The 27,289-nt window shown below is 40.4% G+C and overlaps 1 protein-coding gene across 2 annotated transcripts; it reads right to left on the bottom strand.

Moving 5' to 3' along the window:
• Positions 1–5,370: 5,370 nt before the first annotated feature.
• On the bottom strand, positions 5,371–26,224 carry LONRF3 (LON peptidase N-terminal domain and ring finger 3). 2 transcript variants are annotated; one of them, XM_075054422.1, is made up of 12 exons: positions 25,480–26,224; positions 24,194–24,312; positions 23,469–23,591; positions 21,124–21,279; positions 19,471–19,714; positions 18,665–18,755; positions 15,380–15,494; positions 14,832–14,953; positions 14,006–14,164; positions 12,802–12,964; positions 11,813–11,962; positions 5,371–11,081 (listed from the first exon to the last, which is right to left on the bottom strand). In XM_075054422.1, exons 1-12 carry the CDS (start codon positions 26,117–26,119, stop codon positions 10,923–10,925), a joined length of 2,241 nt encoding a protein of 746 aa, XP_074910523.1. In that variant the 5' UTR covers positions 26,120–26,224; the 3' UTR covers positions 5,371–10,922. The 2 variants fall into 2 exon arrangements, with proteins under 2 accessions (XP_074910523.1, XP_074910524.1); XM_075054423.1 differs by lacking the exon at positions 21,124–21,279.
• Positions 26,225–27,289: the final 1,065 nt, after the last annotated feature.

The raw sequence follows: 27,289 nt of genomic DNA on the forward strand, positions 1-27,289 counted from the left end.
GTCTTAAAATGCTGGTAGTCAAAACCTTCTGAAATGTTTGCATTCAGTTTGCTTCCACTTCACTGTAGCTGTTAAATTTAAGGTCTCAATAGGTTGCTTAGCCCATGTCTGAGGTAGTTAGAAATCAAGATGTCTGCAAGTGTACACTGATGAAAACAAGGCAAGTTATGCAGTTTTATTTTTAAAACAAATTCTGTTGTTTGAAGTGAATCTTAGACGGGATTCCCAGGTACAATTTTGATGAGATATCTCATGGTAAAACTACAGTTTGCTCCAAATACAATATGATTTATTTCCACAGAGATAAGGAATTCTAAACCTCCATTTCTGCTTGCACATCTCGTGAAATAGATAGGTGGTCTGTCTGTCTTTAGGATAGGCTGTTCAATAATGAAGGCTTGTTCATAGCCATGGTATTAAACTGACTCATCAACTAGGTATCCCAGTTAACTGAACTGAAGGTGGAAATATTTCCATCTACTATTAAAACATAGCTTCTACTAGTTTTCTGCCAGAGACATGCTAAGTATTTTATTTTGAGAGTTTTCTAACACACCACCATTCATTTCCCCACGTTGGATGTGTAGATTAAAACGAACGCAAAGAAGGAACCCTCAAAACACACGCCAATAATACATACATGTTTATGCAGCCAGCAGTTCCCTTATTTGATGAGAATGCTCTAAGAATTAAATTTCATAATTTTCTGAAATGGTGAGGACATTTAAAGAGCATCTGTGGATTAGTCTGAGTAAGTTCGTTCTGTAAATTGCTTGAAAAGAAAACAGACTCTTCCTAGGTATTGCAACAAATTGTTCCCAGCACTTCAGCTTAATACACTAAATGAAAATTCAGAGGAAGCAACACAATATTGGATGAACCTGTTTCAGAACATTGGCTCAGGCCACAAAGCAAGTAATTAACAAGCTGAATGAAGCATTTAAGCCCACGCCTTATCATTTATGTAACTAACCTTTGAGTTTTGGATGCACTGGTATGCTGCAGTGAAGCCTACACAGTGTTTCTTTTATGTGTGTGTATTGAGCAAATGGGAAATGCATACCCTGCCATTTGTTTTTCACATTTTCAGCACTTATCAGAGTTCTCTGGCTGAGTGATCTTAGATTGCAAAAATGTACGCCTCTTGGTCCTTTTTTTCTGTAGTGCAGTATAAATCTAGACAAGTCTCAGCCTTGTTATGAGTGTGTGGGGATGTATTCTACTTTTAAGGGTGCTTTTGAGCTTGCTTAAAGCATCATTAGTAGCACTAGAAAAGAATTAATTGAATGCTACTTTTCACCGAAGAAGTGAGCAACAAAAAGACTGGCAGGAGATTCCGCAAACTCCTTGTTTATGGAGGCAGCCTTCACAAACAGCTTTGAAAACAAAACAGGAATGCTGTGAACTGGTGAGGTCTGAAAAGACGTAGTTTCTATCCTATAGTTTTTCCCATCCTGAGAAATGTTGGGCATGTTAGGAATACTGAGACTGCTGGTGACAATGTTAGCTTCCTATAGAGCAACTGAGATTTAAGCGGAGTGCAACATCACCTCTGCACTCAAGGAATGAGTCATTTTGCTTATTAATTCTCTCACTTTCGTCTCTCCCTCCTGTTCTTTTCCCCATCACTTTATAACCAGACTTATTTGGAACTCTTGTAAGACAAACACAATTTCTCCTTGGCAAGAGGGAAATAAAATAGCATACTTAACATGGTTATATAACACACTGCTACGCATGCCTAAAATGAGGTCATTTTGATTAATATATTTATCTGGTGTGCAGCTGTAACAGGAGGTGTAATTGTGATTGAAAGAACATAATTTTATTTAGTCTTTTTGCGATAGTGTTCAGTTTTTGTAACTAGTATCCCCAAACTTGATGGGAGTTATTCGTTAGTTAATGTCATAATTTGTGCCCTTGGGCTATGATCTTAGCCCTCTAAACCTTGGAAAGTCTTTATAGTGTTGAAACAAAACCTCCTTTCTCTCTTCTTTCCTCTGTCAGAAGTTAGGTAAGAATTCTGCAATAATTATATTTATTAGAAGTAATCCAGTAACATTTACGTAGAAGCAGGAAAGAGAACAAAGGCAAACTGTGGAATTCCTTAAAGTTGGAGATGTTACTGGATGATGGAGAAAGTAAGAAGACAAGAGATGAGTGAGAAAGCCAGTTACAGTGGGCTGGGAGAAAAAGCTGAGCAGCATGCTGCAAATGGCTCTAGTATCATCTATTGGAATGAGAGAACCGGTAGGATCTGCTTTTGGAATACAAGCAGATGTATTTTTCTTTTGGGATGTTGAACTGCCATTCTTCAAAGTTCTGACGCATCCGGTTCTATTTCGGTTTGATGACTCCTAACTAGACACGTTAGGCGGCTGCTGCTCAGAAGCCAGCATTTAAAAACACTGTGTTTTTCTGTTCTATTCTTTCTGGCAAAAAGCTCGTTATTCAAGTGCTTGCTCTAACCTTTAGTTACCCTGGTTGCATAACTGGAAAGCAGCATCCCACCATGCACTTCTGTGACCCAGTTGTGCCTTTCCAGTAGTGACTTTATGAGTTATGAAAGGTGTGTCTGCCAAATTGCTACAGAAACATTTACTCTACTGACCCTGATTTCCTAAATATTATATAGTCATCATTCACTAAGGAGTAAAAAACAAAGTAAAAGCATGTGAAAAAACTTAATTCCGCTATGTTGAAAATCCTTGTGTATGCTTTTTAGCCTCAATAGTGTTTGGGCTTCTCATTGATAAAAAATACTTGTAGCAACCACTTTTAAATCATTAATGCTTCAGTAATCTTTCAAAATGAATTTTAGATGGTACATTCAGTACTAATAGTCACAGTACAAATCATTGACTCATCCAAGGAAGAGCCTGAATAACAATTGCTTTGTTGAACTAACTTACAGTCTAAATCGTGATGTTCAGCATTCACATTTTCTAGACTGTCTGCAGACTTGCTAAAATTCTTCTACATTATCGTGTCATCTATTACCATGTATTCTACTCATGATAAAACCTCCATGTGGATAAGATTGAATTTCTAATATGTCACATAGAGAAAACTATTACTAGCATTACTCTTACAAAATCTTTCTGGAGCTCACAGAAAACACAAAAAAGGCATGTGCTTGGTTTTCTCTTCCATCACATAATACAGCATAAGTCAGTTATATAAATAAAGTCACTTACATAAATAGCTTAATTCTCCTCTCATTTATGGCATTATAAATCAAGAGCAGATCTACTGAAACAAAAGATGTTACACTGGCATAAAACCGGTCTTGACAGCATGTGCAGGCTTTCATTATATAGATTCTTTCAGCCAGTATTTTTTCTGCTTTAACAACTTGAAAGCCATCCTATCATAAGATGTAAACTGTTCAGTATGCGGCAGCTGAGGGCTAGTCTTTGTAGCAAATCTTGCTCTTTATGTCAATGCTCTGTTTTTCAGGTAGCCTCCGTATATTGATTTTTGGTATCTATATACAATTTATCTGGTTAGTTAAAAACGTAACATTTCTGGTAAAGAAGGCCTGATGACATTACTGTTTACTAGTAAGCACCACTTAATCTGTTCTTCTGTTGAGTAGTTTTTGGAGAACTTGGTATTAGTGACTGCTGATAAAAATCTGTTTGAAAATTAGAACTACATTCTAAAAAAAAAAAAAACAAGCCCAGCCCTGCAATAGCTTAGTAATGCAGTTTCTAGTCTTTCTTCAGCTGTACATGTGGCCAAGAGGATGGTAGATCACATAACCTTACATTGTTACTTACTGATTGTGAGTAGTAGGGAGTAAAGACCAGTCAATCCATGACTGCTGTAGCAGAGGCTAAATCACTGTTCAATTAAGAAGTCAGCTACATCTGTTGAAGATAAACCTGTTGCAATACCTTTCAGTCAGTCATACAGAGAACCACAGCACATGAAGAGATGTGCCAGGATGTTGTGGCATCTCATTCACGAAATAAAAGCACATTACAGCTGAATGGCAACATTTTCAAAGCTGTGGCACGGCTTTGATAGCCAGGAGCTATCGTGTGACATACCCTTCCCTTTGCTTAGTATGGCCCACAGTCCTGATCCAAGTCCCAGTGAAGTCAGTGCAGGTTCCTGTGTCAGGGAACTATACTGGGAAGCAAAGGCTGACTGGAATAAGTAGCTTCTCTTGACCTGCTTTACATGATAGAAATCATTAGCAGTTTGGGATGATAATTTTAATATGAAGCATTATGTAAGTGTAGATGACTTTAGAATATTTCAAATATCATTTGAATAAATCTGTGTAGGTACAGTGTTATAAAATGAGAACACAGTGAGCAAGTAGTTGGGAAATAATTTGCTATCCTATATTTGGTTTAAATCTTCTCTGCTTTATACTGCATCTAAACACCACTTTTTCATAACCATTCTTAAAGCTTTCAAAACTAAAATCATGACTTTAAAGGAATAGTTTAAATCAACATGTTCCCTTCAGTTTTGACTATTTACTATTTCCTGATGGAAAAGCACTTAAACCAAAACACTTCCTTTACTCAAATGCAAATATATTTTGTTACAGAAAACAGCAGTCGTCTTGACATAATTAGTTGTTGGCTTACCATATACAGTCGTAGCCTGTGCCCTGGATTCTAAAATAAATACAGGGCCTGAACAAGCTTACATAAGAGATCAGCAAGCCAATCTCTGATACCGGAGGTGGTTGGGACTTAGGCAGCAAGTCACAAGCATGCTACATCTTGCTTAAATGACAAGGCAAAAGAAGCAGCCCATACATATGTAACTTTTAAAGATTTTGGCAACTTTGACATTTTTAGTAGAATAAGATATAGAGTCACTTCTCTCAATGTTAGGTTCATGAATAAAACTATTCTTTAGCTTTTTCTATAAAGATAAGGACTTTGAAAACCCTATAGAACTTCTTGTTAAGGGGTCTTCACTGAAAATAGTCCTTCATTGCCTCACAGATGCAGCTTAAATGCAGCTAGGATTCATTCTTGCCTGAGACTAAATGAAAAGGTATCCTGGTTATAGTTTTAAATCACAGAAAGCTGTAAAGCAAACAGTAATGCAGGAGAGGTACCAGGGAAGTAGATAGTGGTGCTGTAAGCCAGGCCCTCTTTGGTTCCCATTATTCTTAGTTTACTACAGCAAAGAGGAAAAAACTACACTTCTTGTCCTTTACAAAAGTGATGAGGTTTGGACAACTTCATTTCTATGGTTTGGTTCTTTCATACCAACCAGTGTTGTGTGACTGCAGGATCTAAGAGTTGTTCTTTTTTCCTTTATCTAAAATACCTAAAAAAGCACCTCACGTGTAGTATTTGTTCACCTTAGTAGTTCTTTTTTATGCAAGCCAAAGCGTAAAGAACACAAAAATTTTAATTAGCAAACAACTCTTCACACAGACTTCGTTGGTACAACATAGTTATAAGTACATCTACAAACACATACAGGTTCTTTGGACTATGATTTTTTTAAAATATATTTTGTATGACAATGTGAACAAATCTGGAAAAAACAAATTACTTCAACCTTATGTAGAGGTAGCTGAACAGTACTCTGTTCAGTGATATGAGAGTATAACTTAAGTTTCATTTCAAGTTCATTACAGTGCACAAAAGGATGTTTTACAAACAAATGGAATATACAAGTCCACAAAACTTTTTATTTAAAATGGCTTGATAGATATATTTCTGGCACTCTTGTAACCACATAGCTTGATGGAATTAAATTGGACAAGTATATGGTGCCAAATTAAGACATCTTACACGAATAGTCTTTTGCTCCTCATTTTTGTACTTCTCCCGTTCCTCACCAGGGAATTATAGAAGCTATTACATTGTTTTTGCTACACTTCTGCTCTGTAAACCTTTGTTCTGCAGATTGAATGTAAAGATTTAAAGGTGCATATGTTTATATTTATAAAATATATGGCTATGACTCTATTAAAAAGCTCAAGAATGGCAATAACAGAATACAGGCACTTCTATGTGAGGGTTACTTTAGACCTTATGAAACTCCAACATTAGTAAGCACTTCACATGATACCTGGATGAGTAAGTCAATGTAATAGTTCAGTTTTTTATTATCCACCATTTTAATCCTGTCTAAGCAGATTAGTTTCTTGTACCCAGACAATATTTATTTAGCAAAGTGTTTCAAAATAGTGTCTTTGCTGAAACTACCATTTTTCTGTAGCTATAAGACTTTCAGTGATTTACTGGGCTTTGGAATAAGCCCCAGATCCTAAACTATGTGCTGTACCAGTTACAAGTTAGGTTATGAAGCTGACAAATTAAATAACTAAAGCAGGCATTGAAAGCAGGGGTTGAGTTCATCTGATGTAGGACTCGGGGAAATGGGGAGCGCTACCCTAAGTGCATATAGTTCCGTTGGGTTTTTATGCACAGAAAACCTGTGGTTAATTTACACTTTTTTTAAAATAAGAGTTTGTGAACATGTTCTCCATTCCTAAACACTGCAGTTAAATATAGCTCCTGTCTGTCATTAATTTAAACACCAGTAAAACTTCAGCACCATGTAGAAATCATTAAGAGGAAAACTTTGTTCTCATTGTGAAATCAGCCATTGAAATAATCTCCCCAGGAAGTGGCGGATTCCCCAACATCGGACACTTTTAAGATTCAGCTGGAGAGGGTGCTGGGCCATCTTGTCTAGACCGTGCTTTTGCCAAGAAAGGTTGGACCAGGTGATCCTTGAGGTTCCAACTTGGTATTCTATGATTCTATGAAAAGACCTTTATAAAATTAAGTTTTGTTTTAGATGCTCTTTCTCTAAGCACAGATTAAGCCAGACTTGCTACATCAAAATCCACGTGATTTTTTTTTTTTTAGATGAACATAATCTTTGGATTAAGAAATCCATGGTTCAGGTGTTCTGTTAGTAAGTAGTCATACAGGACAGGATAGGCCAAGCAATAGGTCGACCATTCAGTATGACAGCTGGTATCTCTTATTGCTACAAGGTAATGGAAGATAAGATATCAGCACTTAAAATTAAAAAAAAAAAAGAGAAACTTTTACAACTAACACCAGAATGTCACTTAAGACTTAGCATGATAATGGCCTACTACACCATTTTATCATTTCATTATTAAAACTACTGAACTACTTTCCACAACTGTGTCCAAATTCATTGTCAGGTTTCATGATTTTTCCCCAATTAATCCAGTCCTGTCTCAGGTTTACTTTCAACCAAGTCATGCTAGCCAAAATAAAGGGATATATTTCCATGAAAATAGCCGTTAAGTTATCGCTATACAAAGGAGCATATAAGACAAAGCAAAGTTATTTTGAGTGTCATAAGTCTGTCTATATATGAGAATGAAAAATTAATATTACTTCCTGCAGAAAACTTCTGACTGTACAAAGATTTGGAAAGGTGATACAGCCAGTCTTTGTTATTTAATTTAATGTATTTTTTTTAAATACTTCATTTACAGCAAAGTGAAGAGATTTCAGATTAACAAACCCATATCTTACAGATGCAAGTAATTTCTGGGAGATGTTTACGTGATATTGCCCAGGAGACTGGCACTGACTCAGTTACAGTCTGATCTATAGTTTGATCTTGGTTCCCTCTCTGCCCCCATTACAGAAGACTTGCTTTTTCTATTCCGCCCCCCCCCCCCCCCGCTTTTTTAAAGGGGGACTGATCACTAGGGTCAATGAAAATTGACTTTTTTTTTTAAGAACTAGCAAGAAGCCTATGCATTACTTATGCCCTCGCAACAAAAGATTAATCAATACTTCTCGGCCACACAGGAAATGGAAGTTTGAGTCATGATTTTTTTTTTTTTTTAACAGATGAGCAAGACTGGTTATGGGACTGGATTTGGTGTCTAGAAAAATGTGAGAGGCTTAAATAAAACACTCCCCCAATTAGTATTTTATCTGATCAATGCTGTTTCTATAATTAAAGTGAGGGTATTTTTAAATCTGTTCAGCTGTTTATTCATGCCTGTAATAAACGTTGCATTTACATCCTTGTACTAATTAATACAACTGAAAAAAAAATCAGCAATGCTGTGGCATAACTAGAAGATTTTTTTTGTTTTTAAACCTCATTACTGAAACTTTACCATCGCAATTCACTGAAGGCTAAGGCTACTCCTTGTCCAGCTTTTCCTGGACAGGTTTGTGTTCTCTAGAAAATCTGTTTCTCAATTTTTATTTTTTTTTCTTCTGATAGAATTTGCAGACCTTAGCCACTAATCTGGGATGTGTGGCCATCGAGCAGTCCCAGACAGAATGCTACTGTACATGTACAGATGAACTTTCTTGATGCATTCGATTTGTTGTGCATATGCAGATCAACTGTATGCATTACGTGCAGTAGGTCCAGTGTTTCCAGGTTGCAACAAATACACTGGGCATTTATGATATAGGGCATGTACACAAGTTTCTGCTTAGGAAATTCTGGCAGCTTTACTCAAAGCTAATAGAAAAGACAGTATTCACTTCTAAAATCAAGGATTCTTTCCATGCCAATTTCTAAATCAACAAAAGAGGCAGAATATGAATATGTAGAAGACATAGCATGCAGGAAAAAAGAATAGTGACATCAGTGAGAAAACAGTTTAAAATAGGTATTTAAAGTCCTTTTCTCACAAATAAGAGTAACAAAGTGACAACTTTTTTCTGTGGGAGCAATATGGGCCCCTTATGTTATGCAATAATACATAATGGTTTAAGGAAGAATTGCACTTAATGCAGCTTCACTTCCGAACAAGTAGAGATCACTTCATTATTGACTTATGAAGACAAATGCCATAGCAGGTGTAAGCCACCATACACATTGTTATTGTTCAGAACATGTAGGTACTTCTATACATTGTTTAGGGAGAAGCATGTAAAGTACCACCTATGGAAGAAGTGCAACAATCTAGCAGTATGGAAAGAAGTTGTAGCATTTCTAGAGTAGCTTAATGCAAACACAGGATACATATTTCATTTGCATCACAAGGTTGAAACATGTTTGTCTTCCATTCATTTCTTTGGTACCCTTATAGAAAATTTCTATAGAATTTAACAAGAGGGGGAACAAAGGTAGTTTTATGGAAACTTAAGATGAAAATTACTTTTAGTTAATAAATATTTCTGATGAGATGATGGTGGAAAAACACATGGAAAATTGACATTAAATTCTACTGCATTTTTTCATAAAGGCATGGAATGGCAAAGAGTGCTATCCTGGGTAAAAATAACAATGAAACTTGTAGCATTCCATAACATTCTCAATTCAATCTATTTTTTGCAACTGAAAAGGAAAACAGTAGCTTAGAATAAAGGCCCAGTTCTGCTCACATTGAAATCAGTGAAAGTTAAAGTCAGATGGAGGCAAGATCAGTCCCAGAAAGTGGTATATTGAAAGCAATAAAAGCAGCAAAACAAGTATACGAACTGTTGATTTAAAAAAAAAAGTCAAACCAAAGATACTTCCTATTCTCATTTCTGCCCTATTTTTACCTGCTTTATAGCTAGAAGTAATCATGCTAAAATTCACTTGTTTTCCTTGGGAGTTAGCTATTATTAGCAACACTACCCAAGCTCTTAAGAGAAATGCCATGGCTGGGTAGAGATTTGAAGCTAACAGAAACCTGAAGATTGGGGTGAAATAAATAGCATTTATTACAACACGTTCCTTCTCATGTGACACAGACTGCCCTCTGAGTCCTACAGTTCAAAATTACCCCCCCATACACACACTCCAAAGCCAAATCCCACCAAACAATTAAAAGAAATAAAACTGATCTTAACAGCAACAAGAGTTGATGTAAAAAAAAAAAAAATCTATGTAGTAACCTACAATGAAATGATACCAGTACTTCCAGTTTTCTTTAGGAAAAGCCACTTTTCATATATTGTGGGTATTTCTTCGCAGTTGTTTGTAGCCATTCTCCATTCTTGCAAGAAAGAGTTCAGATATAAATTCAACTCCAAGTTATTCTCTGTTCTTTGAAAAATTAGGGGATAGATCCTTCTGTCACCACTATGGCCAATTCCCACTGACATCAACTGATCAATACTTGAATTTACCCAAGCACTTAAACACTCATGCTTAAGGTTAAGCATGTTTTTTTTGATATCAGGAACCTAGTTGCAAGCACAGGATCAAGCTCCAACAACTGTGCTTGAATTCTCAGACATAATCTGTGTATTCAAAGACTTCACGGCAGGCTGTTTCGGGGTGGGGGGGTGGGGGCGGGGGGGAAACATCCTTCTTAGGCTACAGTAGAACTGGGGATAAGTAGAAAAACATTCAAAGTATTTGAACACAAATACCTGAAAAATTATCAAAGCAGTTGCTTGTGCACTGCTAGAATCATCATTTTGCCCCCAGTCATAAATACAGGGTAAAACCACTATAAATAAATAGAGCAGCTCACTTTCCTTTAGAGAATGAACACATAAATAATATACATTTTGAAACAAAAATCATAGTGCAAAAATAAATTATCAAACGGAAGTTGTGAACATTATTTTACACGATGCTATATAAAACCTGAACCATTTGGAATAAAAGACTGCAGTTCACTGAAATAATGCATTATTATTTCTGCTTCACATTAAACTGCACAGTTTATCCTTTATCCACTAAAAAAAAAAAAATAAATTAAAAAACCCCCTTAAGCTTTTTGAAAGGTTTATGGCAAACAAGATCACTTTTTGTTCTATCACATTTGTTATTAATTTAGCAGTGCAGTAATTCAATAATCATCTCAGAGTTCCAGATGCAATATCCCTTGCTCTTTATAACTCATTTTCTTTGAAATTCAGGCTTGAAACATCCTGACACTCAAATCTGTAAGACATTATTGCAGTTAGATGAAGTTACAAGAGACAGTCTACAGTCAAATACTGTGGGAGACTTCACAGCTCTCCTTCTCACCATCACCGTGATCTTGTACGAGACATGAATGTAAGGACACGTCTGATGCCATTCAAGCGGTCTTTGAGGGATTTCATGGCAAGGAAAGGGAGCTGAGCTCTGTTCTCAAGTGGAAGGACAGCCAGGACCCACCAGCACCAGGCTGGCCCATTAGGGTTAGCCTACAGTAAGGGGAAAAAAATAGAGGTTAGGATACACGTAGATGGTAAGGTCTTGTTTTTGAAGATTTACCTTTGAAAACATGGTATTTTGACAGCAATCTAGCAAAGCACGTTATTTCAATGCCAACCTAATGGCTTGTGATTACAGGCTGGCTTGAAATAAATTACAACCAAGTTGCACCTTTCCTAAAAATAGGATGTTGAAGGCAGAAACAAGATGAATCTTTCTATTTCTAGTTTAGAAGTTGGACCTTCTAGATATTTTTTTTTAAATGGATTTTGTTCCCATGTTATTATTGACCCAGTTCTTTGGGACTCCTGCCTCCCTTCTTCATACTTTAAGACACTACTTCATATTTAGTTTCTGTTGTTATATTCTGTTATTTTAGGATCCCTACAATTTGCAGTCCTTGAACAAGAGTACCAGGTTTCCTTTTGTCTATTTTCTCAGTCATTTAATTGGGGAAGTAGAGTAGGCAAAAAGGTATTTAAGTCTCCTGGGATTAATAGTTGGTTAAGTAGTCTCAGGAAGTTACCAACATTAAATACAAGCTTTTTGTTCACAACTGTGCTACCACTGGTATATGGCAAAATAACTTAGATACTTAGCTTATGCAGGATAAAATGAAGAGTATTCATATTTTCATCTTAAAACACAATGCCTCCCAGCTTATCAGATATCCCTGCTATTTCTGTCTCTAAAAGTTACATAAGCTACTGATTCTACATACCTGTGGGTCAGGATCCTTAGCTGGCATTGGACCAAAATGACTGAGAATTCGACTTTTGAGTGCTTGCTTGAGGGAGTTAAACCACATATATGCCTGATCATAGACAGAGTCATGGAGAACAAGTAATGCAGCATACTCTTGTCCTTGCACCTGAAATGAGTAAAGAGAGGTGGAAGGTTACTGTTAGTTCAGTCTGCATGTTGGGGAAGGCACAACATTAATTTTGGGGATTTTCTGGGGTGGGTAGAGGAAAGAAAAAGAAAGAAAAACATGACAAGAGATACCTGGGATAAATCCTGAAAGCTAGTTTGGTGTCCCCCATTCTGCTTCCTCCCACCCCATCTATCAAATCCTTCACTTTCTTACTAAAGACACCTGTTTGCAGAACAAGTACTTCCTGGTTTGCTATATAAAAACACCTTTACATAAACATCATACAACACAGAAGAAAAGACTATGCAAAGCTTTTTTTTTTATTATTAACAGCTCCTCAGAGTAGACATTTTATCTTCCCATTATATACCAAAAGTTCATATATCACCCAGAATACTTTGACTGCCTAGATTATATATTTTTTTTAATAAGAATTAATGTAAATAATTTTGAAGGTGTAGTGGACCCAATCCTGCTCCTTCTTACCTGAATGGGAGTATTCTAATTGGCTTCCATGCAAATGGAGGCAGGTTCCCTCCCACCCCCTTATAAACTGCAGTTACTCTGTTCAGAAGAGTGGCAAGATCTCATCCTGGATTCACTTAGTTTTGTCTTCTGCTAAAAACCTCTAGGAAAAAGCACTCTTCAGTATATGGGTAGTGTGTGTGCATACTTGTGGTAACTATTATGTTTCCCATCTTTAACCATGAGTGGTTAGTAAATACCACAAATTTGTTTTACTAGAAACTGTTCTACAAAAAAAAGAACTGACTAAAAACATATGTGCTTAGAATTTCACATGTAATACAGTTGAACTGAAATATTCCTAAATTTACCTTTTGATCCTCAATGTACTCGATATCCGCTGTATTATAGCCATCACGCTGGCTGTGCTGTATCACCTTAAATCTCCTCTTGCCGATGCTGTCTACAACAGAGCGACCATCAGCAAAGAATTCAACATTTCTTATCTCCAGAATGCAGCCATAATCTGCAAACCTATTGAAATCAGAACAAAAGCAAGTAAACAAGTCTTATTCTCTCCAACCTTAGTTTCACAGAACTGCCGTACAGCCAGTCCCTACCACAAAGGTATTTACCAGTGTCAGCTCATTTCTATTGTTCATAGTACTGACCTGCTGTAGTTCAAATTATTCCACAATTGTTTTCAAAACTATCAGGAAGATTCAGGCTGTCTAATCTGATTAACAGTAACTGCATGTTTTAGAATACAGGGAAGATCTTATGAAATTGAAAATTCTACAGCTCAGAAGCACACTTCCCCCATAATCCTAATATGTTCAGTCAATTTGTACAGAAGAACAAGTGCAATTCAGAAAACTGTGGAAGGACGACAATATAAAGAAAAAAGTTTTCCCACAATTTCAGCAGATTTTACTTTGTAGGTGTGTATTTTGTGTACATCATACTTTTTATGGCGTATACATACCCTGTAAGATATGCCATAAAAAGAAGGGAGAAAAGCTAAATACAGAGACAGACATTAAGGTCAAATTACCCAAGACTGCCTGCAAATGGCTCAGTGTAAATGCTCAGCCAGTCCATATGAAGGTCCTATTGTACCTCTGTGGCCTCCACTATATTCAGAACAGTGAGGATATAAATGTATCCCAATAGCTTAGCTATTCTTTTCATAATTTAGAAAACTAAACCCGCCAACACACCTTACTGCCGTTTCAATTTGATTTCTTGTGCCAAAGCATTCAACAGATTTCAAAACAGTAGAAAATACACTTCCTTTTCATGTATTACAAGAGATCTGCAGCTCAATTTTGTATAATACACACTAGCTATGTGTATTTCAAGAAAAATGGGCAGTCATATTAGTCAGAATCTAAGTGCTCAGGAGAGAAATTTCAGTCTTCTCAATGTCTTTAACCAGCATAATTAGGAAGAAACTTTCTCTGCTGGAAAACTATCACAGATATTACAGCCATGGACCTTTCTCCACCTCTCCAAAGAGACTTGCTCCAGGCTAAGTGGGATACATCACATGGTCCAAGCATGCTGCTCACTCACCCCTTTACAGGGTCACTGATGCACATCCCAAATTGTTTGGTGCCAGTCTCCATGCACCTTCGAATCATCAGGCGATAACACGGCTCAAAAATGTGCAAAGGGCATGGGACTGTGGGATAAGCCATTGTGCAGACAAATATAGGAACATTCTTATTTAGGCTGTAAGAAAGAAAGGACAAATCAGATGTGACATTTTACCAAACTACTGACAAGGTATAAAATACATTTTATGCAATAACATATGCTTTAAAATTATAGTATCTTTAAATAGAGATTATAACATCTTTAGAATAAAATTCTTAATGGAGCAAGTAAAAACTAAAATTATTTTTCCCCTTAATTGACTAGATATTATGGAAAGTCATATACCACTTGCTAGCAGAAGAATTTTTAGTTAATGCTTTCTGGTTTTGCTAGTGAGAGCATTAATGAATCCCTGTTACTGCTTTTATTTATTTTCCTTAATCCCATTTCTTCCCTACACAGTACATTCCAACCCCCAGCCTGTGAGACTACTTCCACCTTATTGTCTCACTCTGTGGCTTTCACAGAGGGCCACTAAAAGCAACCACATTGCTTTATACTTTGTTTATAAAGCAACCTTCTGGATTTCTTCTACTTCTGTTTATTGTTTAGCACAGTGTCCAGTTTTTATGCTAACTCAAAGCACAATTTCACCTAGACCCTGTTGTCTTTGAAATCACATGATACCGAGAAAGAAGCTCCTTTGTCAGCATCTTAGCTCGTTTTCCACAGCAGCAGGAGCCATTCACTAGCTAACAGCAGTAGTATTAAAGATTGGATTTTATATAAATGGATTACATACTTGGAAAGCTCTGCTATTTCCTCTTCATAAATCTTTCTTCTTTCGGTGAGTTCCTCTGGAAGATATCTAGCTATTAACTCCTCCATTAGTACTGTTTTACAGTATTTCCTCATAGCCAAGCACTGCAGTAAAAACACACGCAAGCAGTTATAGATAATGTCTAGCATTTCAAAGTGTATGGTGCCTATGCACAAGGTAGTCATCTGTTATCTCCATTTTCTTATGTCTATAACAAATCAAAATGATCTTTTAAGCTTGCACTGCCACTGAGTTGTTTAGTGAGCTGTTCTCTATGTTATGGGCATTGTCTTGGGAAATCTGGGAAGTAAAACCACCTACAGATTTTCTAAGTACAGGTCTGGCCCTAAGGTTTGAACAGGGGAGACTATCCATGCTTTGTAAGTCACAAGAGCATTTTAAAAGTCACATTCTTCTTAAAGATACATAATATTTCTTTTGAGTTGGGAAATATCAAAGGTTTCTGAAGGTGCTGCTTGATCCTATCCTGTGCCCTTGAATTCATGCTGAGAAAATCCAAGCGTCATTACCTCTGAGAGCCCTTCCTTGCACAGGGGACATTTTGGGTTGTGATCCAGGCATCTCTCAAGACATTTGAGACAGAAGGTATGTCCACAAGGTGTAGTGACAGGTTCATAGAAGAGCCTGGATTAGAAAATCCAAAATCAAAAAGACAACATTGAGTACCAAAGTAAAAGAAAAAGCTGCTACCAAAAAAACCCCTGTATTCATTCACTAATTTAACTACTGACTACTCCAGGGATAAAGTTGTTCCTTGCTTTTAATTTCTTCAGCCAACTTTTGTACTTATTCAGCTTACAAACTTTCTTATTGCCACCTAACATGAAAGGCAGCCCATAAACTCTGACTTCAGTGAATGTGAGAGAGCGTATTGACATTAACTTCCAACAAGCCAGGATTTAATTTTCCTCTATGTAAGCAATAAATAGAAGCAGAAGTTGGACCATCTGACTTTTTCTAATGAAATTGAGCAATACTTGCACAACTATTACTGTGGAAATCATGTGATTACTTGTATGTGTAGAGCTAAGCACAAAATCGCTATTTGCAGTAATAGCCCACATAAGTGATTGCAATAAACTATTACTGCCAATTCTAATGTGACTTGGAAAGCAGTTTGTTGGAACAACAGTTTTTAACCTTGAAATGACTGCTTTTCTGGAAAATGAGTGACATTAGGTTCATGTTTCATCTAGAAAAAAATTTAAATATATGAGGCCAGGTCTTCAAAGTATCATGGTATCTAATATTTACCTATTTCAAGTACCTGTGACACTTATTTTCATGTAAGGATTTTTTTACTTATTATGATTACATGATATTGCAAAGTGATGTTTCCTTACCAATAAATACCTTAAGGAGATGTAAATAATATGGAAGTTTTTTGTTTTGTTTTAATAGAAAACATTCAAGACTAGAAATTAAGTTGTTTGTCATAAGCTATATTTTACAACATAGTGTCTAAGCATTTTAAGGTCTCAAATATTAGTCTAATTATAACTTAAATGAATTAGTAAGTTTACTTAAAAATAAAGTTTATCAAAACAGTACACTAAGTTCTGTTATACATGTGGAAATTATAAATATGTAAACCCGTGTTTATTAGCATCTTTAAACAAGATGAGTGTAAGAACATAATTGGCTCTTAACGAGATTGCCATAGCCAGTATATTACATGTCATTACTTACTGTAAATATTGACATTTAAGCAAGGGAACATATGAAGAAGTATCTAAAATACAACACCTATCTTATTGCAACGTGGCTGTATAATTGAAAACCCTTGTTAATTGTTTCATGAACAGAAACCTCACTGCACCAAGGCTACCTTATTGCTTTAAACTGTGTAAAATACTGACTTCTACAATATGTTTCAGTAAGCATTGGTTTGCATATGTAATTATTTAATAGTGACTTACTTGACCTGAATTGTTAGCATAAAGACAAGAAATTCCTGTTGAAATGCGTGATTCTGCTCCAGCTCTCACGGAAGCCAGCAGCAGCTTTTTCCTAACGACTCTAAGGGGACCTGAACCAAGCCTCATGACTTGCAGAAAGAAACACTATATACCAACATTTCTCATGACATCATTTCAAGCTATTGTAACAGCAAGAAACTAAATATTCACTCCTGCTGAGTAATGCTCCTTCATTTCTCACTAGTATGTTGCTTTAACTATTACTTTTTATTTCTGCCTGCTGTTGGAGTGAATGTAGATCAGTAACATTTTGGCCACTCCATCAAACAAATAGGTTAATAACAACTCCTGCAGTTAATTGTGAACAGGTCAGTAGGTTACCAGGTAATTAGTCCAAAGTATCTCAGGATCCAAATCCCTGAAATACTTCTGAAGAACAGGGCAGGAAATAATTATAATCAATCTGCATTAATAGCAAGAAAAAGATCTTGTGACAGCTAGATGCAAGGCCTGTATTTGTGATTGCAATTACAAGATCAGCATCACCATCCTCTGTACTGTAAGGGAATCGGCAATCCTTGAGCTAATTCCTTTACAAATGATTGTAGTCTGGCTGTTTCTGATTTTACAGAGAGGATGAGGAAGTATGGCTAATTAATTTTATTAAAAAACCCTGAAAAATGCTTTGTGGACACAATGATCATAAACATGCAGACTCATTAAAACCAGCTAAGACTAACTGTGTGGCCTTCTGTTAGAGGAAAGTTTTGCTCTTAGCAGTATCAAGTGTTTTGACAGCTGTATAAACTTTTGGAGCATGTTTCAGCTGTAAGCAGACAGAGGGAGAGGGGGCAGATCTGATTTATTCCAAGAAGCAAATCAAACAACACAGCAGTTGTTCCTCCAAAGGTTTCAGTTCGTCTGAAATAAATTGAAGTCCCACCCTGTGCATACAAAAACCAAAACAAAGCAAAGCCAGATTTCTCAAAAGCACAGACCTTCAGAAATAAATCCACGAAGAGGCTATCTGCTATTTAAGAATTTAAAATATAGTGCAAAACTAACCCCAACATGCATTATTGATAAATCTGGGTAGTAAAAAGGCAAACCTAAGCAACACACTGCAGAGGTCAAGATCCCTGTGAAACACCTTCCCAATATTTCCTTCTAAGTCAGTAACAAAACCCCACATGTATATTTGCCAAAGTTAAAATGTTCTTTGCAAAACAAGTAGCAAAATAGATGTAGTTGACAACCCTACTGGTTTTATCAAGTCATTGCTGTCCCCAAGAATAACTGTTGTTTAACTGGAAGAAGAGATCATCAAGCAAATGGAATGACGGCCTTAGTAAACTAAGGAACACATCTCTTAAGCAATAGAGGAAAAACATGCTGTTTGTTTGCAAGAACCTCCTGTTGCAATAGCAGCAACACAGTATCTTACATGCAAACTTGGAATGTTCATTGGATGTGGTCTCTTTAGCTATTTTGTGCATTATATATTATCGTACATGGCTCTACAAATTCCAAAGGACAAACTATGGTTTTGTGCACTATGTGTGTCACTGGGTGGACACGTGTAAGCGGTGAGAGGAAATCTTCAGGCACCTTCACTAACACACTTAACCCTCACACGACCCTACCTGCCCTTTTCCAAACAATCACTAGCCTAGAGCAGGTCAAAGAGTTCCTATTCACCAGTAGTGTTCAGAACCAAAGGTCTAGAAATGCCTCACTGGAGCAACAATTGTAATAAAAACTAATTTCAGTTTGGAGGGAAAAATAACTACCAAGTAAGCTAGAGAATCTCTAGGTCATAAAAGGGAAAGAGATACAGCTTGAAAGCTAGAGATATCTATAAAAAATAATGGATACCTCATACACAGGGAGCAGTCCAGATCTGATGGATCCACAAATTCAAATGGAATATGTTGTCCAGTACTATTTCCCTTAGTATCAGCTGTATCTATCAATAACAACAAAAAAATTACAGTGTAATTGAACAGAACTATGTAAACACAATGGTATTCCACGTATCTACAACCAGCATCCAATATTTAAATATGTATTGTATAAACTTGCAAGTTACTGAACCATTAAGCATCATTACAATAATTTCTATGCAAAGCATCAAATTCAGCCTTGGCACAAATCAGCATACCTCCCCTTAATTTTGGTGACATTATACCCACTTACAGAGGGTTGAATTTAGCCCTGCATTAACAATTAATGTCAAAACATTTTTTTATTAGCATTGGAAGTCTAAAGTGAGACAAATTTTTCTGTCATACCATTGTAAATACATCCCACAGCATGAAAACAAGGTCAGATATCACGAACAAACAGAATTTGTGCTTTTAAACAATCTTTTTTAAATTGATGCAGAAAGGGCTAAGACGATGTATGATATTGATGTTCCTTAAAAGATTCAGAGCCCTGCTGATAAACAAGCACTTGACCCAACCCTCCTAGCCCCCTTTTTAGACTAATATAGTTTTTTGTTTGGGCTTTTGTTTTGTTTTTTTACACACAAGAAAGATTCCACATCATGCCCTGATTAGGCTAAAGAGAAAATATAAAAGCCAAAGTGTAATTTGGACTCTCTTCCTCTGAGTTTTATAAAAGCAAAATTTCCATTGCTTTCATGCCCTGGGACTTATTCTGTGCATAATTAAACATACCTTTCTTCATCAGTTTGCAGGTTACCTCAGCATTTCGCATCTCCTCTGAGCGGCGCTTCCTTTTCAGGAGGCTGCACTTCTCAGAAATGAGAAAGGTAGACTCTGGCGTGGAGGTAAGTTTGTTCTCCTCCTCTGAGCAGTCCTTTTTGCTCTCTGTAATTTGTACAGATTTCCTCAAACTACCAGAAGTAGTTACATTTGGTTCCTCTTGAATGGGAAAACCCTTTTTCTGTTCCACATTTACCTGTGTGAAGAGAGGACTGACATTAGATCAATCTTCTAACAACTTGGTAAGGAAAAAAAACCCCAAACCTGTCACAAATCTTTAATATTATGGATCACCAGAAAGGACTTTGTAGGTCAAGAAGCAACAGTTTGAGAATTGCTGTGTCAGGGCCTGATTTTAATGAAGTAAAAAAAAAGCTAACTATTCCCCTCCCCAGCCCTACTATGGCACTGAATATTTTCAGCCCTTATGTGTGGATTTATAGCTTGGTCATGAAACTTGATTGAGGCAGAAATGTGACTACATCTCAGGTTAAATATATTGTTATCACTTAACCTATGGAAAAATACATTTTGCTCATATCATAATGATGGTATCAACCATCAAAACAACCAAAACAATGCAAGTTTATTTTAAGGAAGCAGCATAAACACACACAATTTCTAACAGAGAAGATGCACAGAGCTTCCCTTAGTGTGACAGATTTCTTTTGCAAAGGATAAAATGATCAGTCTTTATCCTGTTATGGCTACAGAACAACCTGTGAGCAGCCATTACACAGGACATCACCTATCAGCTTGTCACATCAACTTCCCAGATGAACCTGAAAGCAGATCCTGTGGATTGTGATCAGGAGCTGTGGTGATGTGTAACATGCAGAAAGATAAGTGAACTGTCCCCTCAAATGACTTCAGGAAAGGGTCATACAAAAGGATTTCTTGTCAGAATATCCTAATAGCCTTTCCAGAAGGCAATGTCACTGTTTGTTCTTATCAGTCTCAACAAGGCTGCTCAAAACCTACCATTTTTGTTTGTAAGGACTAGTGAAGTTTTCTCCTACATATACAGTCTGTGCAAAACCTATCCTCAAAGTTCAGGTTTCGGTGAAGCAAAAGTGGTCCTTACAAACCCATGAATGTGAACCTCTACAGCCATTTACAAAACTATGGCTGGGAAACCAAACTTACAGAGTAGCTAATGTATCTTATGTGGCTCTACAATAACCTCTACAGAGTGTACAGAATCTGAATGCAGGATGATTTTGTCACTGACATCATCAGTTACAGTTCAAGCTGAAACCCTAGATTTTGGCATTTCACAGCTTTTGAGGGTATCTCAATCCAACCTTCAGAGGCCCTTTCCCACTACCAGCTACTTGGAAGAGCTAAAGACAGTTACAGGAGTAGAAGCCACTCAACTCTGGCATAAAATTTATCAGAACAACAACAGAGGACTTCCATTAAAGAAAAAGAAGTCAGAGAAAGAGACTTCAGTACATCAACATTGTTTTCTATCTTCTGAAACTCAGTAAAAATCTGAGAAAATTTATCCTCCTAACTCCCAGAGGTGAAAAGGAGAGAAGGCTTCCCAATGTGAACATAAAACACACAACAAATTAAGAACCACACATCAGACTTGATCTTTACCTTGAGCAACCTCTGTAGGTTATGGCTGGTGCCTCCAGATCCCACTGAATTTAGGAGATTCCCCTTTAATCTAGAGTGATGTGACAACAGCTGCAGGATATCGGGTAAGTGTTCCTGAGCATTTCCCGGGATGAGTGAAAACAAACTAAGTAGAAGCTGTGATATAAAACAGAACACTTCACTGCTTAGTTCCTTCCTTGCAACCTCTAAATGAAAAAGCAAGTAAGGGAATAGCTGAAAGAAGCATCCTTGATTTTGTTCAAACCATTTAAAGAGCCCTTTAGACTAGGGTAAGAACAAAAAGTGCAAGAGCTAATGCAATATAGGCCAAACAGACAGCAAGAGACATTTTCAGAGTTAAATAAGCCCATAAAGTTTTTAACCATTCTCTGTGATGTGACACACATGTGCCTTTGTCCTCTTTGTCCTGCAGTTCAGAGCTCACCAGAAATTACTAACATCTTAAATATGGGGTTTTTTACTGCACATCAGAAGCTTTCACTGGAGTTTACTAGTACAGAGAGCACTCATCTCACAGGCTTAATCCAAGTTCAGTTAAGTAAATGTCTCTGATATTGTAAACTGTAGCTATCTTTAATTCAGTTACTTGAGAATACAAAAATGTAGGCAGTAGAAAAATGCTGTTTCTTCATTTGCTATCAGAACATAAATGAATCTGTTTCAAGTAGCAGCTTATAGCCACTTGTATGGCACAGCTTATCAGATGATCATTTAAGGAAAGAAACAGAGCTGAACGGAAGACTCACACTTCAAAAACTAATTTCAACATAGTACTAAGGTGATCCTGCTGATCCCTGAGGAAGCCACATAACAGCTGAGATTTCTTTTTAAAGCCAGAAAGGATTCCACAGGATCACACTACGTCAAAACTAACATGGACAGACAGTTAATACAAGCAGAACATCACAGCTGCACCCAAAGAATTTGGTAAAATGTAGTATGTCATTGTTATGCAAACAGGCTTGGAAATGACCCAGTAGAATATTGCACCATGGATGAACTCTGTGTCTGATGAGTGCACGAGTAATTCTTTGAGTCATAAGAAGCCTAGTTTTTCTCAGAACCCCACTGCTCAGAAATTAGGTGTCTTGGATAAGGCTATTTGGAGTCAGAATTTAGAAACATATCCGTTTGTTCCTGCTCTTTTTGCTCTAGTGCACAGGAAGTCTCCCAGCATGACTATGAGAACAAATCGTGACACAATGACAGTGAAAGACTGCATGGAGCCCGCTGGGGAAAAAAAACCAGCCAAACAAAACCCCCAGATACCAGTGACAAAAAACTCACAGGAGATGAAAATCTCAACCACATACAAAATGAGATAAGAATTTGACTGCATTATGGCCATCCAGGTTACACTCTCAGTTACCTTCATGAACAGTGCTTTACTGTAAGAATTCTACTGTGCTTGTAGAAAGCCTTACGTATTTCAGCACACAGAAACCCCGAAGTTCCTATCCCACCAGTGATGGAGAAAAGCGTGAATGCACTGCCATAAAAGAAAATTCAGTACAAGGAAAATAGAACTATTACTTTTTTATTGCCATAAGCTATCACTGTGACACTAAGCCTTTCAGCTACAACAACAACATTGTGGTCAAATGTCAAAAAACTGATTCCCAACAAATCAGAGGTTTGAGGGGTACGCAAAACAGAGCAGTCTTCACAAAAGTTATTTAAGAACCCACACACCACATCTTAAGCTGCTATTGAAAAAAGCCTCACTGCACGTCCATTTTATTGCTTATTTAGCATTATTAGCAACCTTTAAAAACTATTTTAAAACAGCTCTTCTTTTGTTGACTGCTTCCTTTCACGCCTCCTTCACACACTGATACTCAGTGCAGCACGACTGGTGGTAGGAAGAGAGCTGCTGCTCCCAAGTGGAGTTTGACGGGTGGTGCGTGTTGCATTCTGGCAGTCAATGGCCTGATACAATATTCAATAGCAACTCCCCCTCTTCTGCACTCTGTCATTGGCAATACATTGCCAAGCTAGAAAACAGATCAGAAATTTGACTATAGAGAAACACAATAGTCTGTGGGTGGCAATTATTAACAATTCAGTTTTACTTCAAATTTGCTGATGCTAACACCGTGAGTAACCATTTCCACATAGTGCCTGCTGAGTATGTCTTCTTGCTACCTCCCTATCTTCAAGTAAGCAATACAGGCAACTCAAATTTGAACAACAGTCTGGATACGTGTCTCCATCCAGCTCTTTGCAGTAATGAGAGAGATGGGGGGAAGAGAAAAATTCTTATCCTCCTTTATGAAAGGCCACTGAAAACAATAATGCAGTTCCAGATGATTTAGGGAACTCACCTTCTGTGCCTCAGACTTGGCTGTCTTGTTCCCAGTATCTAGAGCAAGGCAGAATAGAAACTCTCTTAAAGCTTCTTCTGTTTTCCCCAGATTAGCTAGTGCTTGTCCTTTCCTTAGGTGACCCTGCAATGAAACATATCCATTGTTGCAGCTTTTATTCTTTTGTCATGAGAATATGCAATAAAACCAAGATGAAATGACAAAAGATCTTTCCAGAGAAGAAAAAGTTAGGCAGGGAGAATCACTATAACTATCTCTTACACCTAGACACCACCAGTGTCTGGGGTTTTAACCACAGTGGTCCTGAAAACTCTTACAGGCAGAACTGGGATGTCCTCTAACTCAAGTAAGTGTGATTCTCACAGCACCTGAGCCCAAGAGATCTTGGAAAAATCTGCTTCCCCTACATTCATCTCCTAAAATAGTCATTATATCCTTACAGAAAGATGTAAGCACAGCATTCAATTTTTAGAGAGAGTTCATGAACTTGAGATTCATCCAGGTCAAAGACAATAGCCTCAGCTCATCCTCCAGGATTATCACTCTCTTCCTTCACCCCAGGAAAGCTCAAGAATATCATGATTAAATGTCTGCGAGTCACAGGAGTCCAAGAAGTTACAGGACTTAAAGCCTCCCTCAGATTCAGCTGTCTGACCATTCTAACAGTTTTCTATTAGGGTGGTATTGAGGTTTTAAAACAAAGTACAGCTGGATTCAGAACTTACTTTCAACCAGTATGGCTGGAGTCTGCATGCTGTTTCTGCATCATGCAACGCATCTTCACAAGCTTTCAAAGTAGAGTTAATCTGGGACCGGTTGCTGTATAGTAAGTGGTCATTTGGAGCTGTAGGAAACAGAAAAATCGGTTGATCGAAGTAAGTAGAAAATTAGTTACATAAGCTTTATTCCTTAATTTTAAAATTTTGTTTCAAAAAACACACGTTGACGCTTCCAAGTTGTACAAACCCACAAAACATCCAGTTTTTAACTAAGTGTGCGCTAAATGAAATCTGGAAACCTCTTTGGGCATCTCCAGACAAAATGTCAGCTACGTATTATATAACTGCAGGGGACATTGCATAAATAAATGCTGAGACGCTCACACAATAAATTACCAGCTCTGACCGAGGATCGGACGGTCGATAAAAACACAACGGAGACATTTAAGGCGGCAAGAGGAACACCGTCACGCTGCAGGGCGGAGTTTCAGAATTTTTCTCGTCCAGGTTTTTTTAAATGACACATAAAGATCTTTTCGTGCCATAGCTGACCGCAGGAAAACGAGCGGCAGCTACAAGACTCGGAAAAACGCGACAGCAGCGCAGGTGAAGCGATCGCTCGCCCTACGGCGTGTGGTGGCCGTCAGGACCCAGCGCGGTACCGGGCTAAGGCAGCACGTTTTTGTTTCGTCGGGAAGAAACTCTTCCCCGTAGCACCTCGTCCTTTCGTTTCCACTTTCTGCGCGCAGAGCGAGTCGCTTCTCCTCAAACTCCAGCACCACGACCGGCACCCAAAGTTTTTTCCCCGGCCCGAAGGCGCTGACCGCGGCGGGGTGAGGGGAGCCAGCCGCCGCCGAGGCAGCCCGCCCGGCCGCGCAACCCCCGGCCCCTCGCCCCCCCGATTCCCGGCCGCTTTCCTTCGCCTCCCTCCCCCGGGGCGAGGCGGCCGGCCGCCTCCCGGCTCCGCCGGTTACACAACGGCGGCGGCCGGGGCGGGAGGGGGGTGTGTGTGTGAGGGGGGGGGGGAGAGCCCGGCCGGGACCGCGGGCTCCGGCTTACGCAACCGCTGCTCTCCTGACCCAGTTTCACCACGGGCCGACGAGACCCCGGACCCTTCCCACCGCCACCCGTTCCACCGGGACCCGGCCCGGGAGGCTGCCGCTCCCCCACGCACCCACCCCCGGCCGCGCGGCCCCGGGTTTCCCCCGCCCCGGAGGGCCGGGGCTCGGCGGGACCGGAGCGGCCGACGGGGAGCGCGTCCCCCGGGCCGGTCGGGGGCAGGGAGCCGTTACCTAGGCTGACCGCTTCGTTGTACTTCTGGAGGGCGGCTTGTAGCTTCTTCTCCTTGTACAAGAGGTTCCCTTCGTGCCTGAGCTGCGAAGCCTTCACTTGGCAGGGGAACCACTTGGCCAGCAGGTTGCTGAGGATGACATTGACCCGCAGGAGCTGCCCGGCCGCCGCGCCGCCCTCCTCCTTGCACAGGACGCAGCGGGACTCGGCCGCCCGGTCCCTCTCCAGGCACTTTTTGCAGAACGTGTGTCCGCAAGGCAAGGAAACGGGCTCGAAGAGGAAGCCCTGGCATTTGCGGCACCTGAAGACGTCCCACTCGCGGGGCTGCGGGGGGCCGCTGCCGGCGGAGGCGGGCAGCCCTTCTTTGATCCGGACGCTCTGCGCCAGGCACTCCACCAGCTTCTCCAGCTGCTCCGCCCGCAGCTGCTGGTGGCGGGACGCCAGCTGGTAGAGCGGCAGGGCTTCGTGCAGCCGCCCGCCGTAGGCGAGCGCGTCGGCCCGCCGGAGCAGCACCTGCCACTCGGGCCCCAGGCCGCCGCCCGACAGCTCCAAGTTCTGCGCCTGCAGAGCCCCCGCCGCCAGCTGCAGCACCAGCTGGGGCTCCGGCCGCTGCTGCGGCGGCGGCGGCAGGTGCGAGCCCATGGCGGCGGCGGCCTCTCAGCAGGGCGGGCGCCGCGGGGCGCCGGGGCGCGGAGGCAGAGGGGGGGGCGCGGGCGCGGCGCGGCCCCGCCGGCCCATGCTGCTGCTGCCGCCCCGCGCCGGGAGCGCCCCGCGCCGCCGCCGCCGCTTATATAAAGGCGGGCACGTGACGGCGGGCGGCGGCGCTCATTGGGCGGCGCCCGCAGGTTGTTACAAAACCAGGCGGTTTTGTAACGAGCCGACAACGGCCCCCGGGCCCGCCGAGGGGGCCCGTCAGCCGCCGCCCCGGGCCCGACAGCCGGCGTCCGTAGAACCGCAGCTGAGGTCCCGCAGGGAGCGGCGGGGGGGGGGGGGACGGGACAGCTGGGGCTGACCCCGCGGAGAGGGTGGGGGCTGTGGCGGGCCCGAGGCGAGGGGACGGGGCGCCCTGTCAGCGGCGGGCGCCCTGTCAGCGGCGGGCGCCCTGTCAGCGGCGGGCGCCCTGTCAGCGGCGGGCGCCCTGTCAGCGGCGGGCGCCCTGTCAGCGGCGGGCGCCCTGTCAGCGGCGGGCGCCCTGTCAGCGGCGGGCGCCCTGTCAGCGGCGGGCGCCCTGTCAGCGGCGGGCGCCCTGTCAGCGGCGGGCGCCCTGTCAGCGGCGGGCGCCCTGTCAGCGGCGGGCGCCCTGTCAGTCAGCGGCGGGCAGGGCCGGTGCGAGAGTCCCGTCGGGAGCGGGAGCAGCTCCGCCTCGCTACCGCCCGCTGCTGCCGTCCGCTTCGATCGGTCTCGGGCAGAGCCGAAATCAGCCGGCGCTCGCTCGCTCGCCCGCCTGCCGCCCTGACAGCCCGGCCCGGGCTGTGTTTCTCCGCGGGGGGCTGTCGGGTTCGGCAGAGCTGTGCTCCCCGTGAAGGCACCCAGCTGGGAACTGTGCTCGAAAGTTACGTTTGACCCGCTGGTCTGCAGGGACACCACGGTGAGAAACTGAATTCACCCCCGGATTTGGGTACCTACGGTAATACAAAAGGAAGAGCAGTCCAAAGCGATTTTGAGAAACGAGAATGCCGTTTCCTGCTGGAAATGGCATTTTAAAGGCTGTAGTTACACAGTCAATCGCTCCCTTTAAGCGAATCTACGTAGTAGTGAAGCTATTTTAATGTCAGGTAATCGTGCTTCTAGGACAAGTAAGCAGAACATTTT

Source organism: Buteo buteo, chromosome 22 (genome assembly GCF_964188355.1).
Source record: "Buteo buteo chromosome 22, bButBut1.hap1.1, whole genome shotgun sequence".
In the NCBI taxonomy this organism is placed as follows: Eukaryota; Metazoa; Chordata; class Aves; order Accipitriformes; family Accipitridae; genus Buteo; species Buteo buteo.

Bases quoted from the DNA above. Each gene is read 5' to 3' on its own strand.
- LONRF3 (XM_075054422.1), bottom strand. From the start codon at position 26,119: ATGGGCTCGCACCTGCCGCCGCCGCCGCAGCAGCGGCCGGAGCCCCAG. The intron at 19,715-21,123 runs GTAAAGATCAAG...CTCTTCACACAG, and splicing joins ACCTACAGAGGTTGCTCAAG to GTAAATGTGGAACAGAAAAA. The intron at 18,756-19,470 runs GTATGTTTAATT...TGTTATTGATAG, and splicing joins CTGCAAACTGATGAAGAAAG to ATACAGCTGATACTAAGGGA.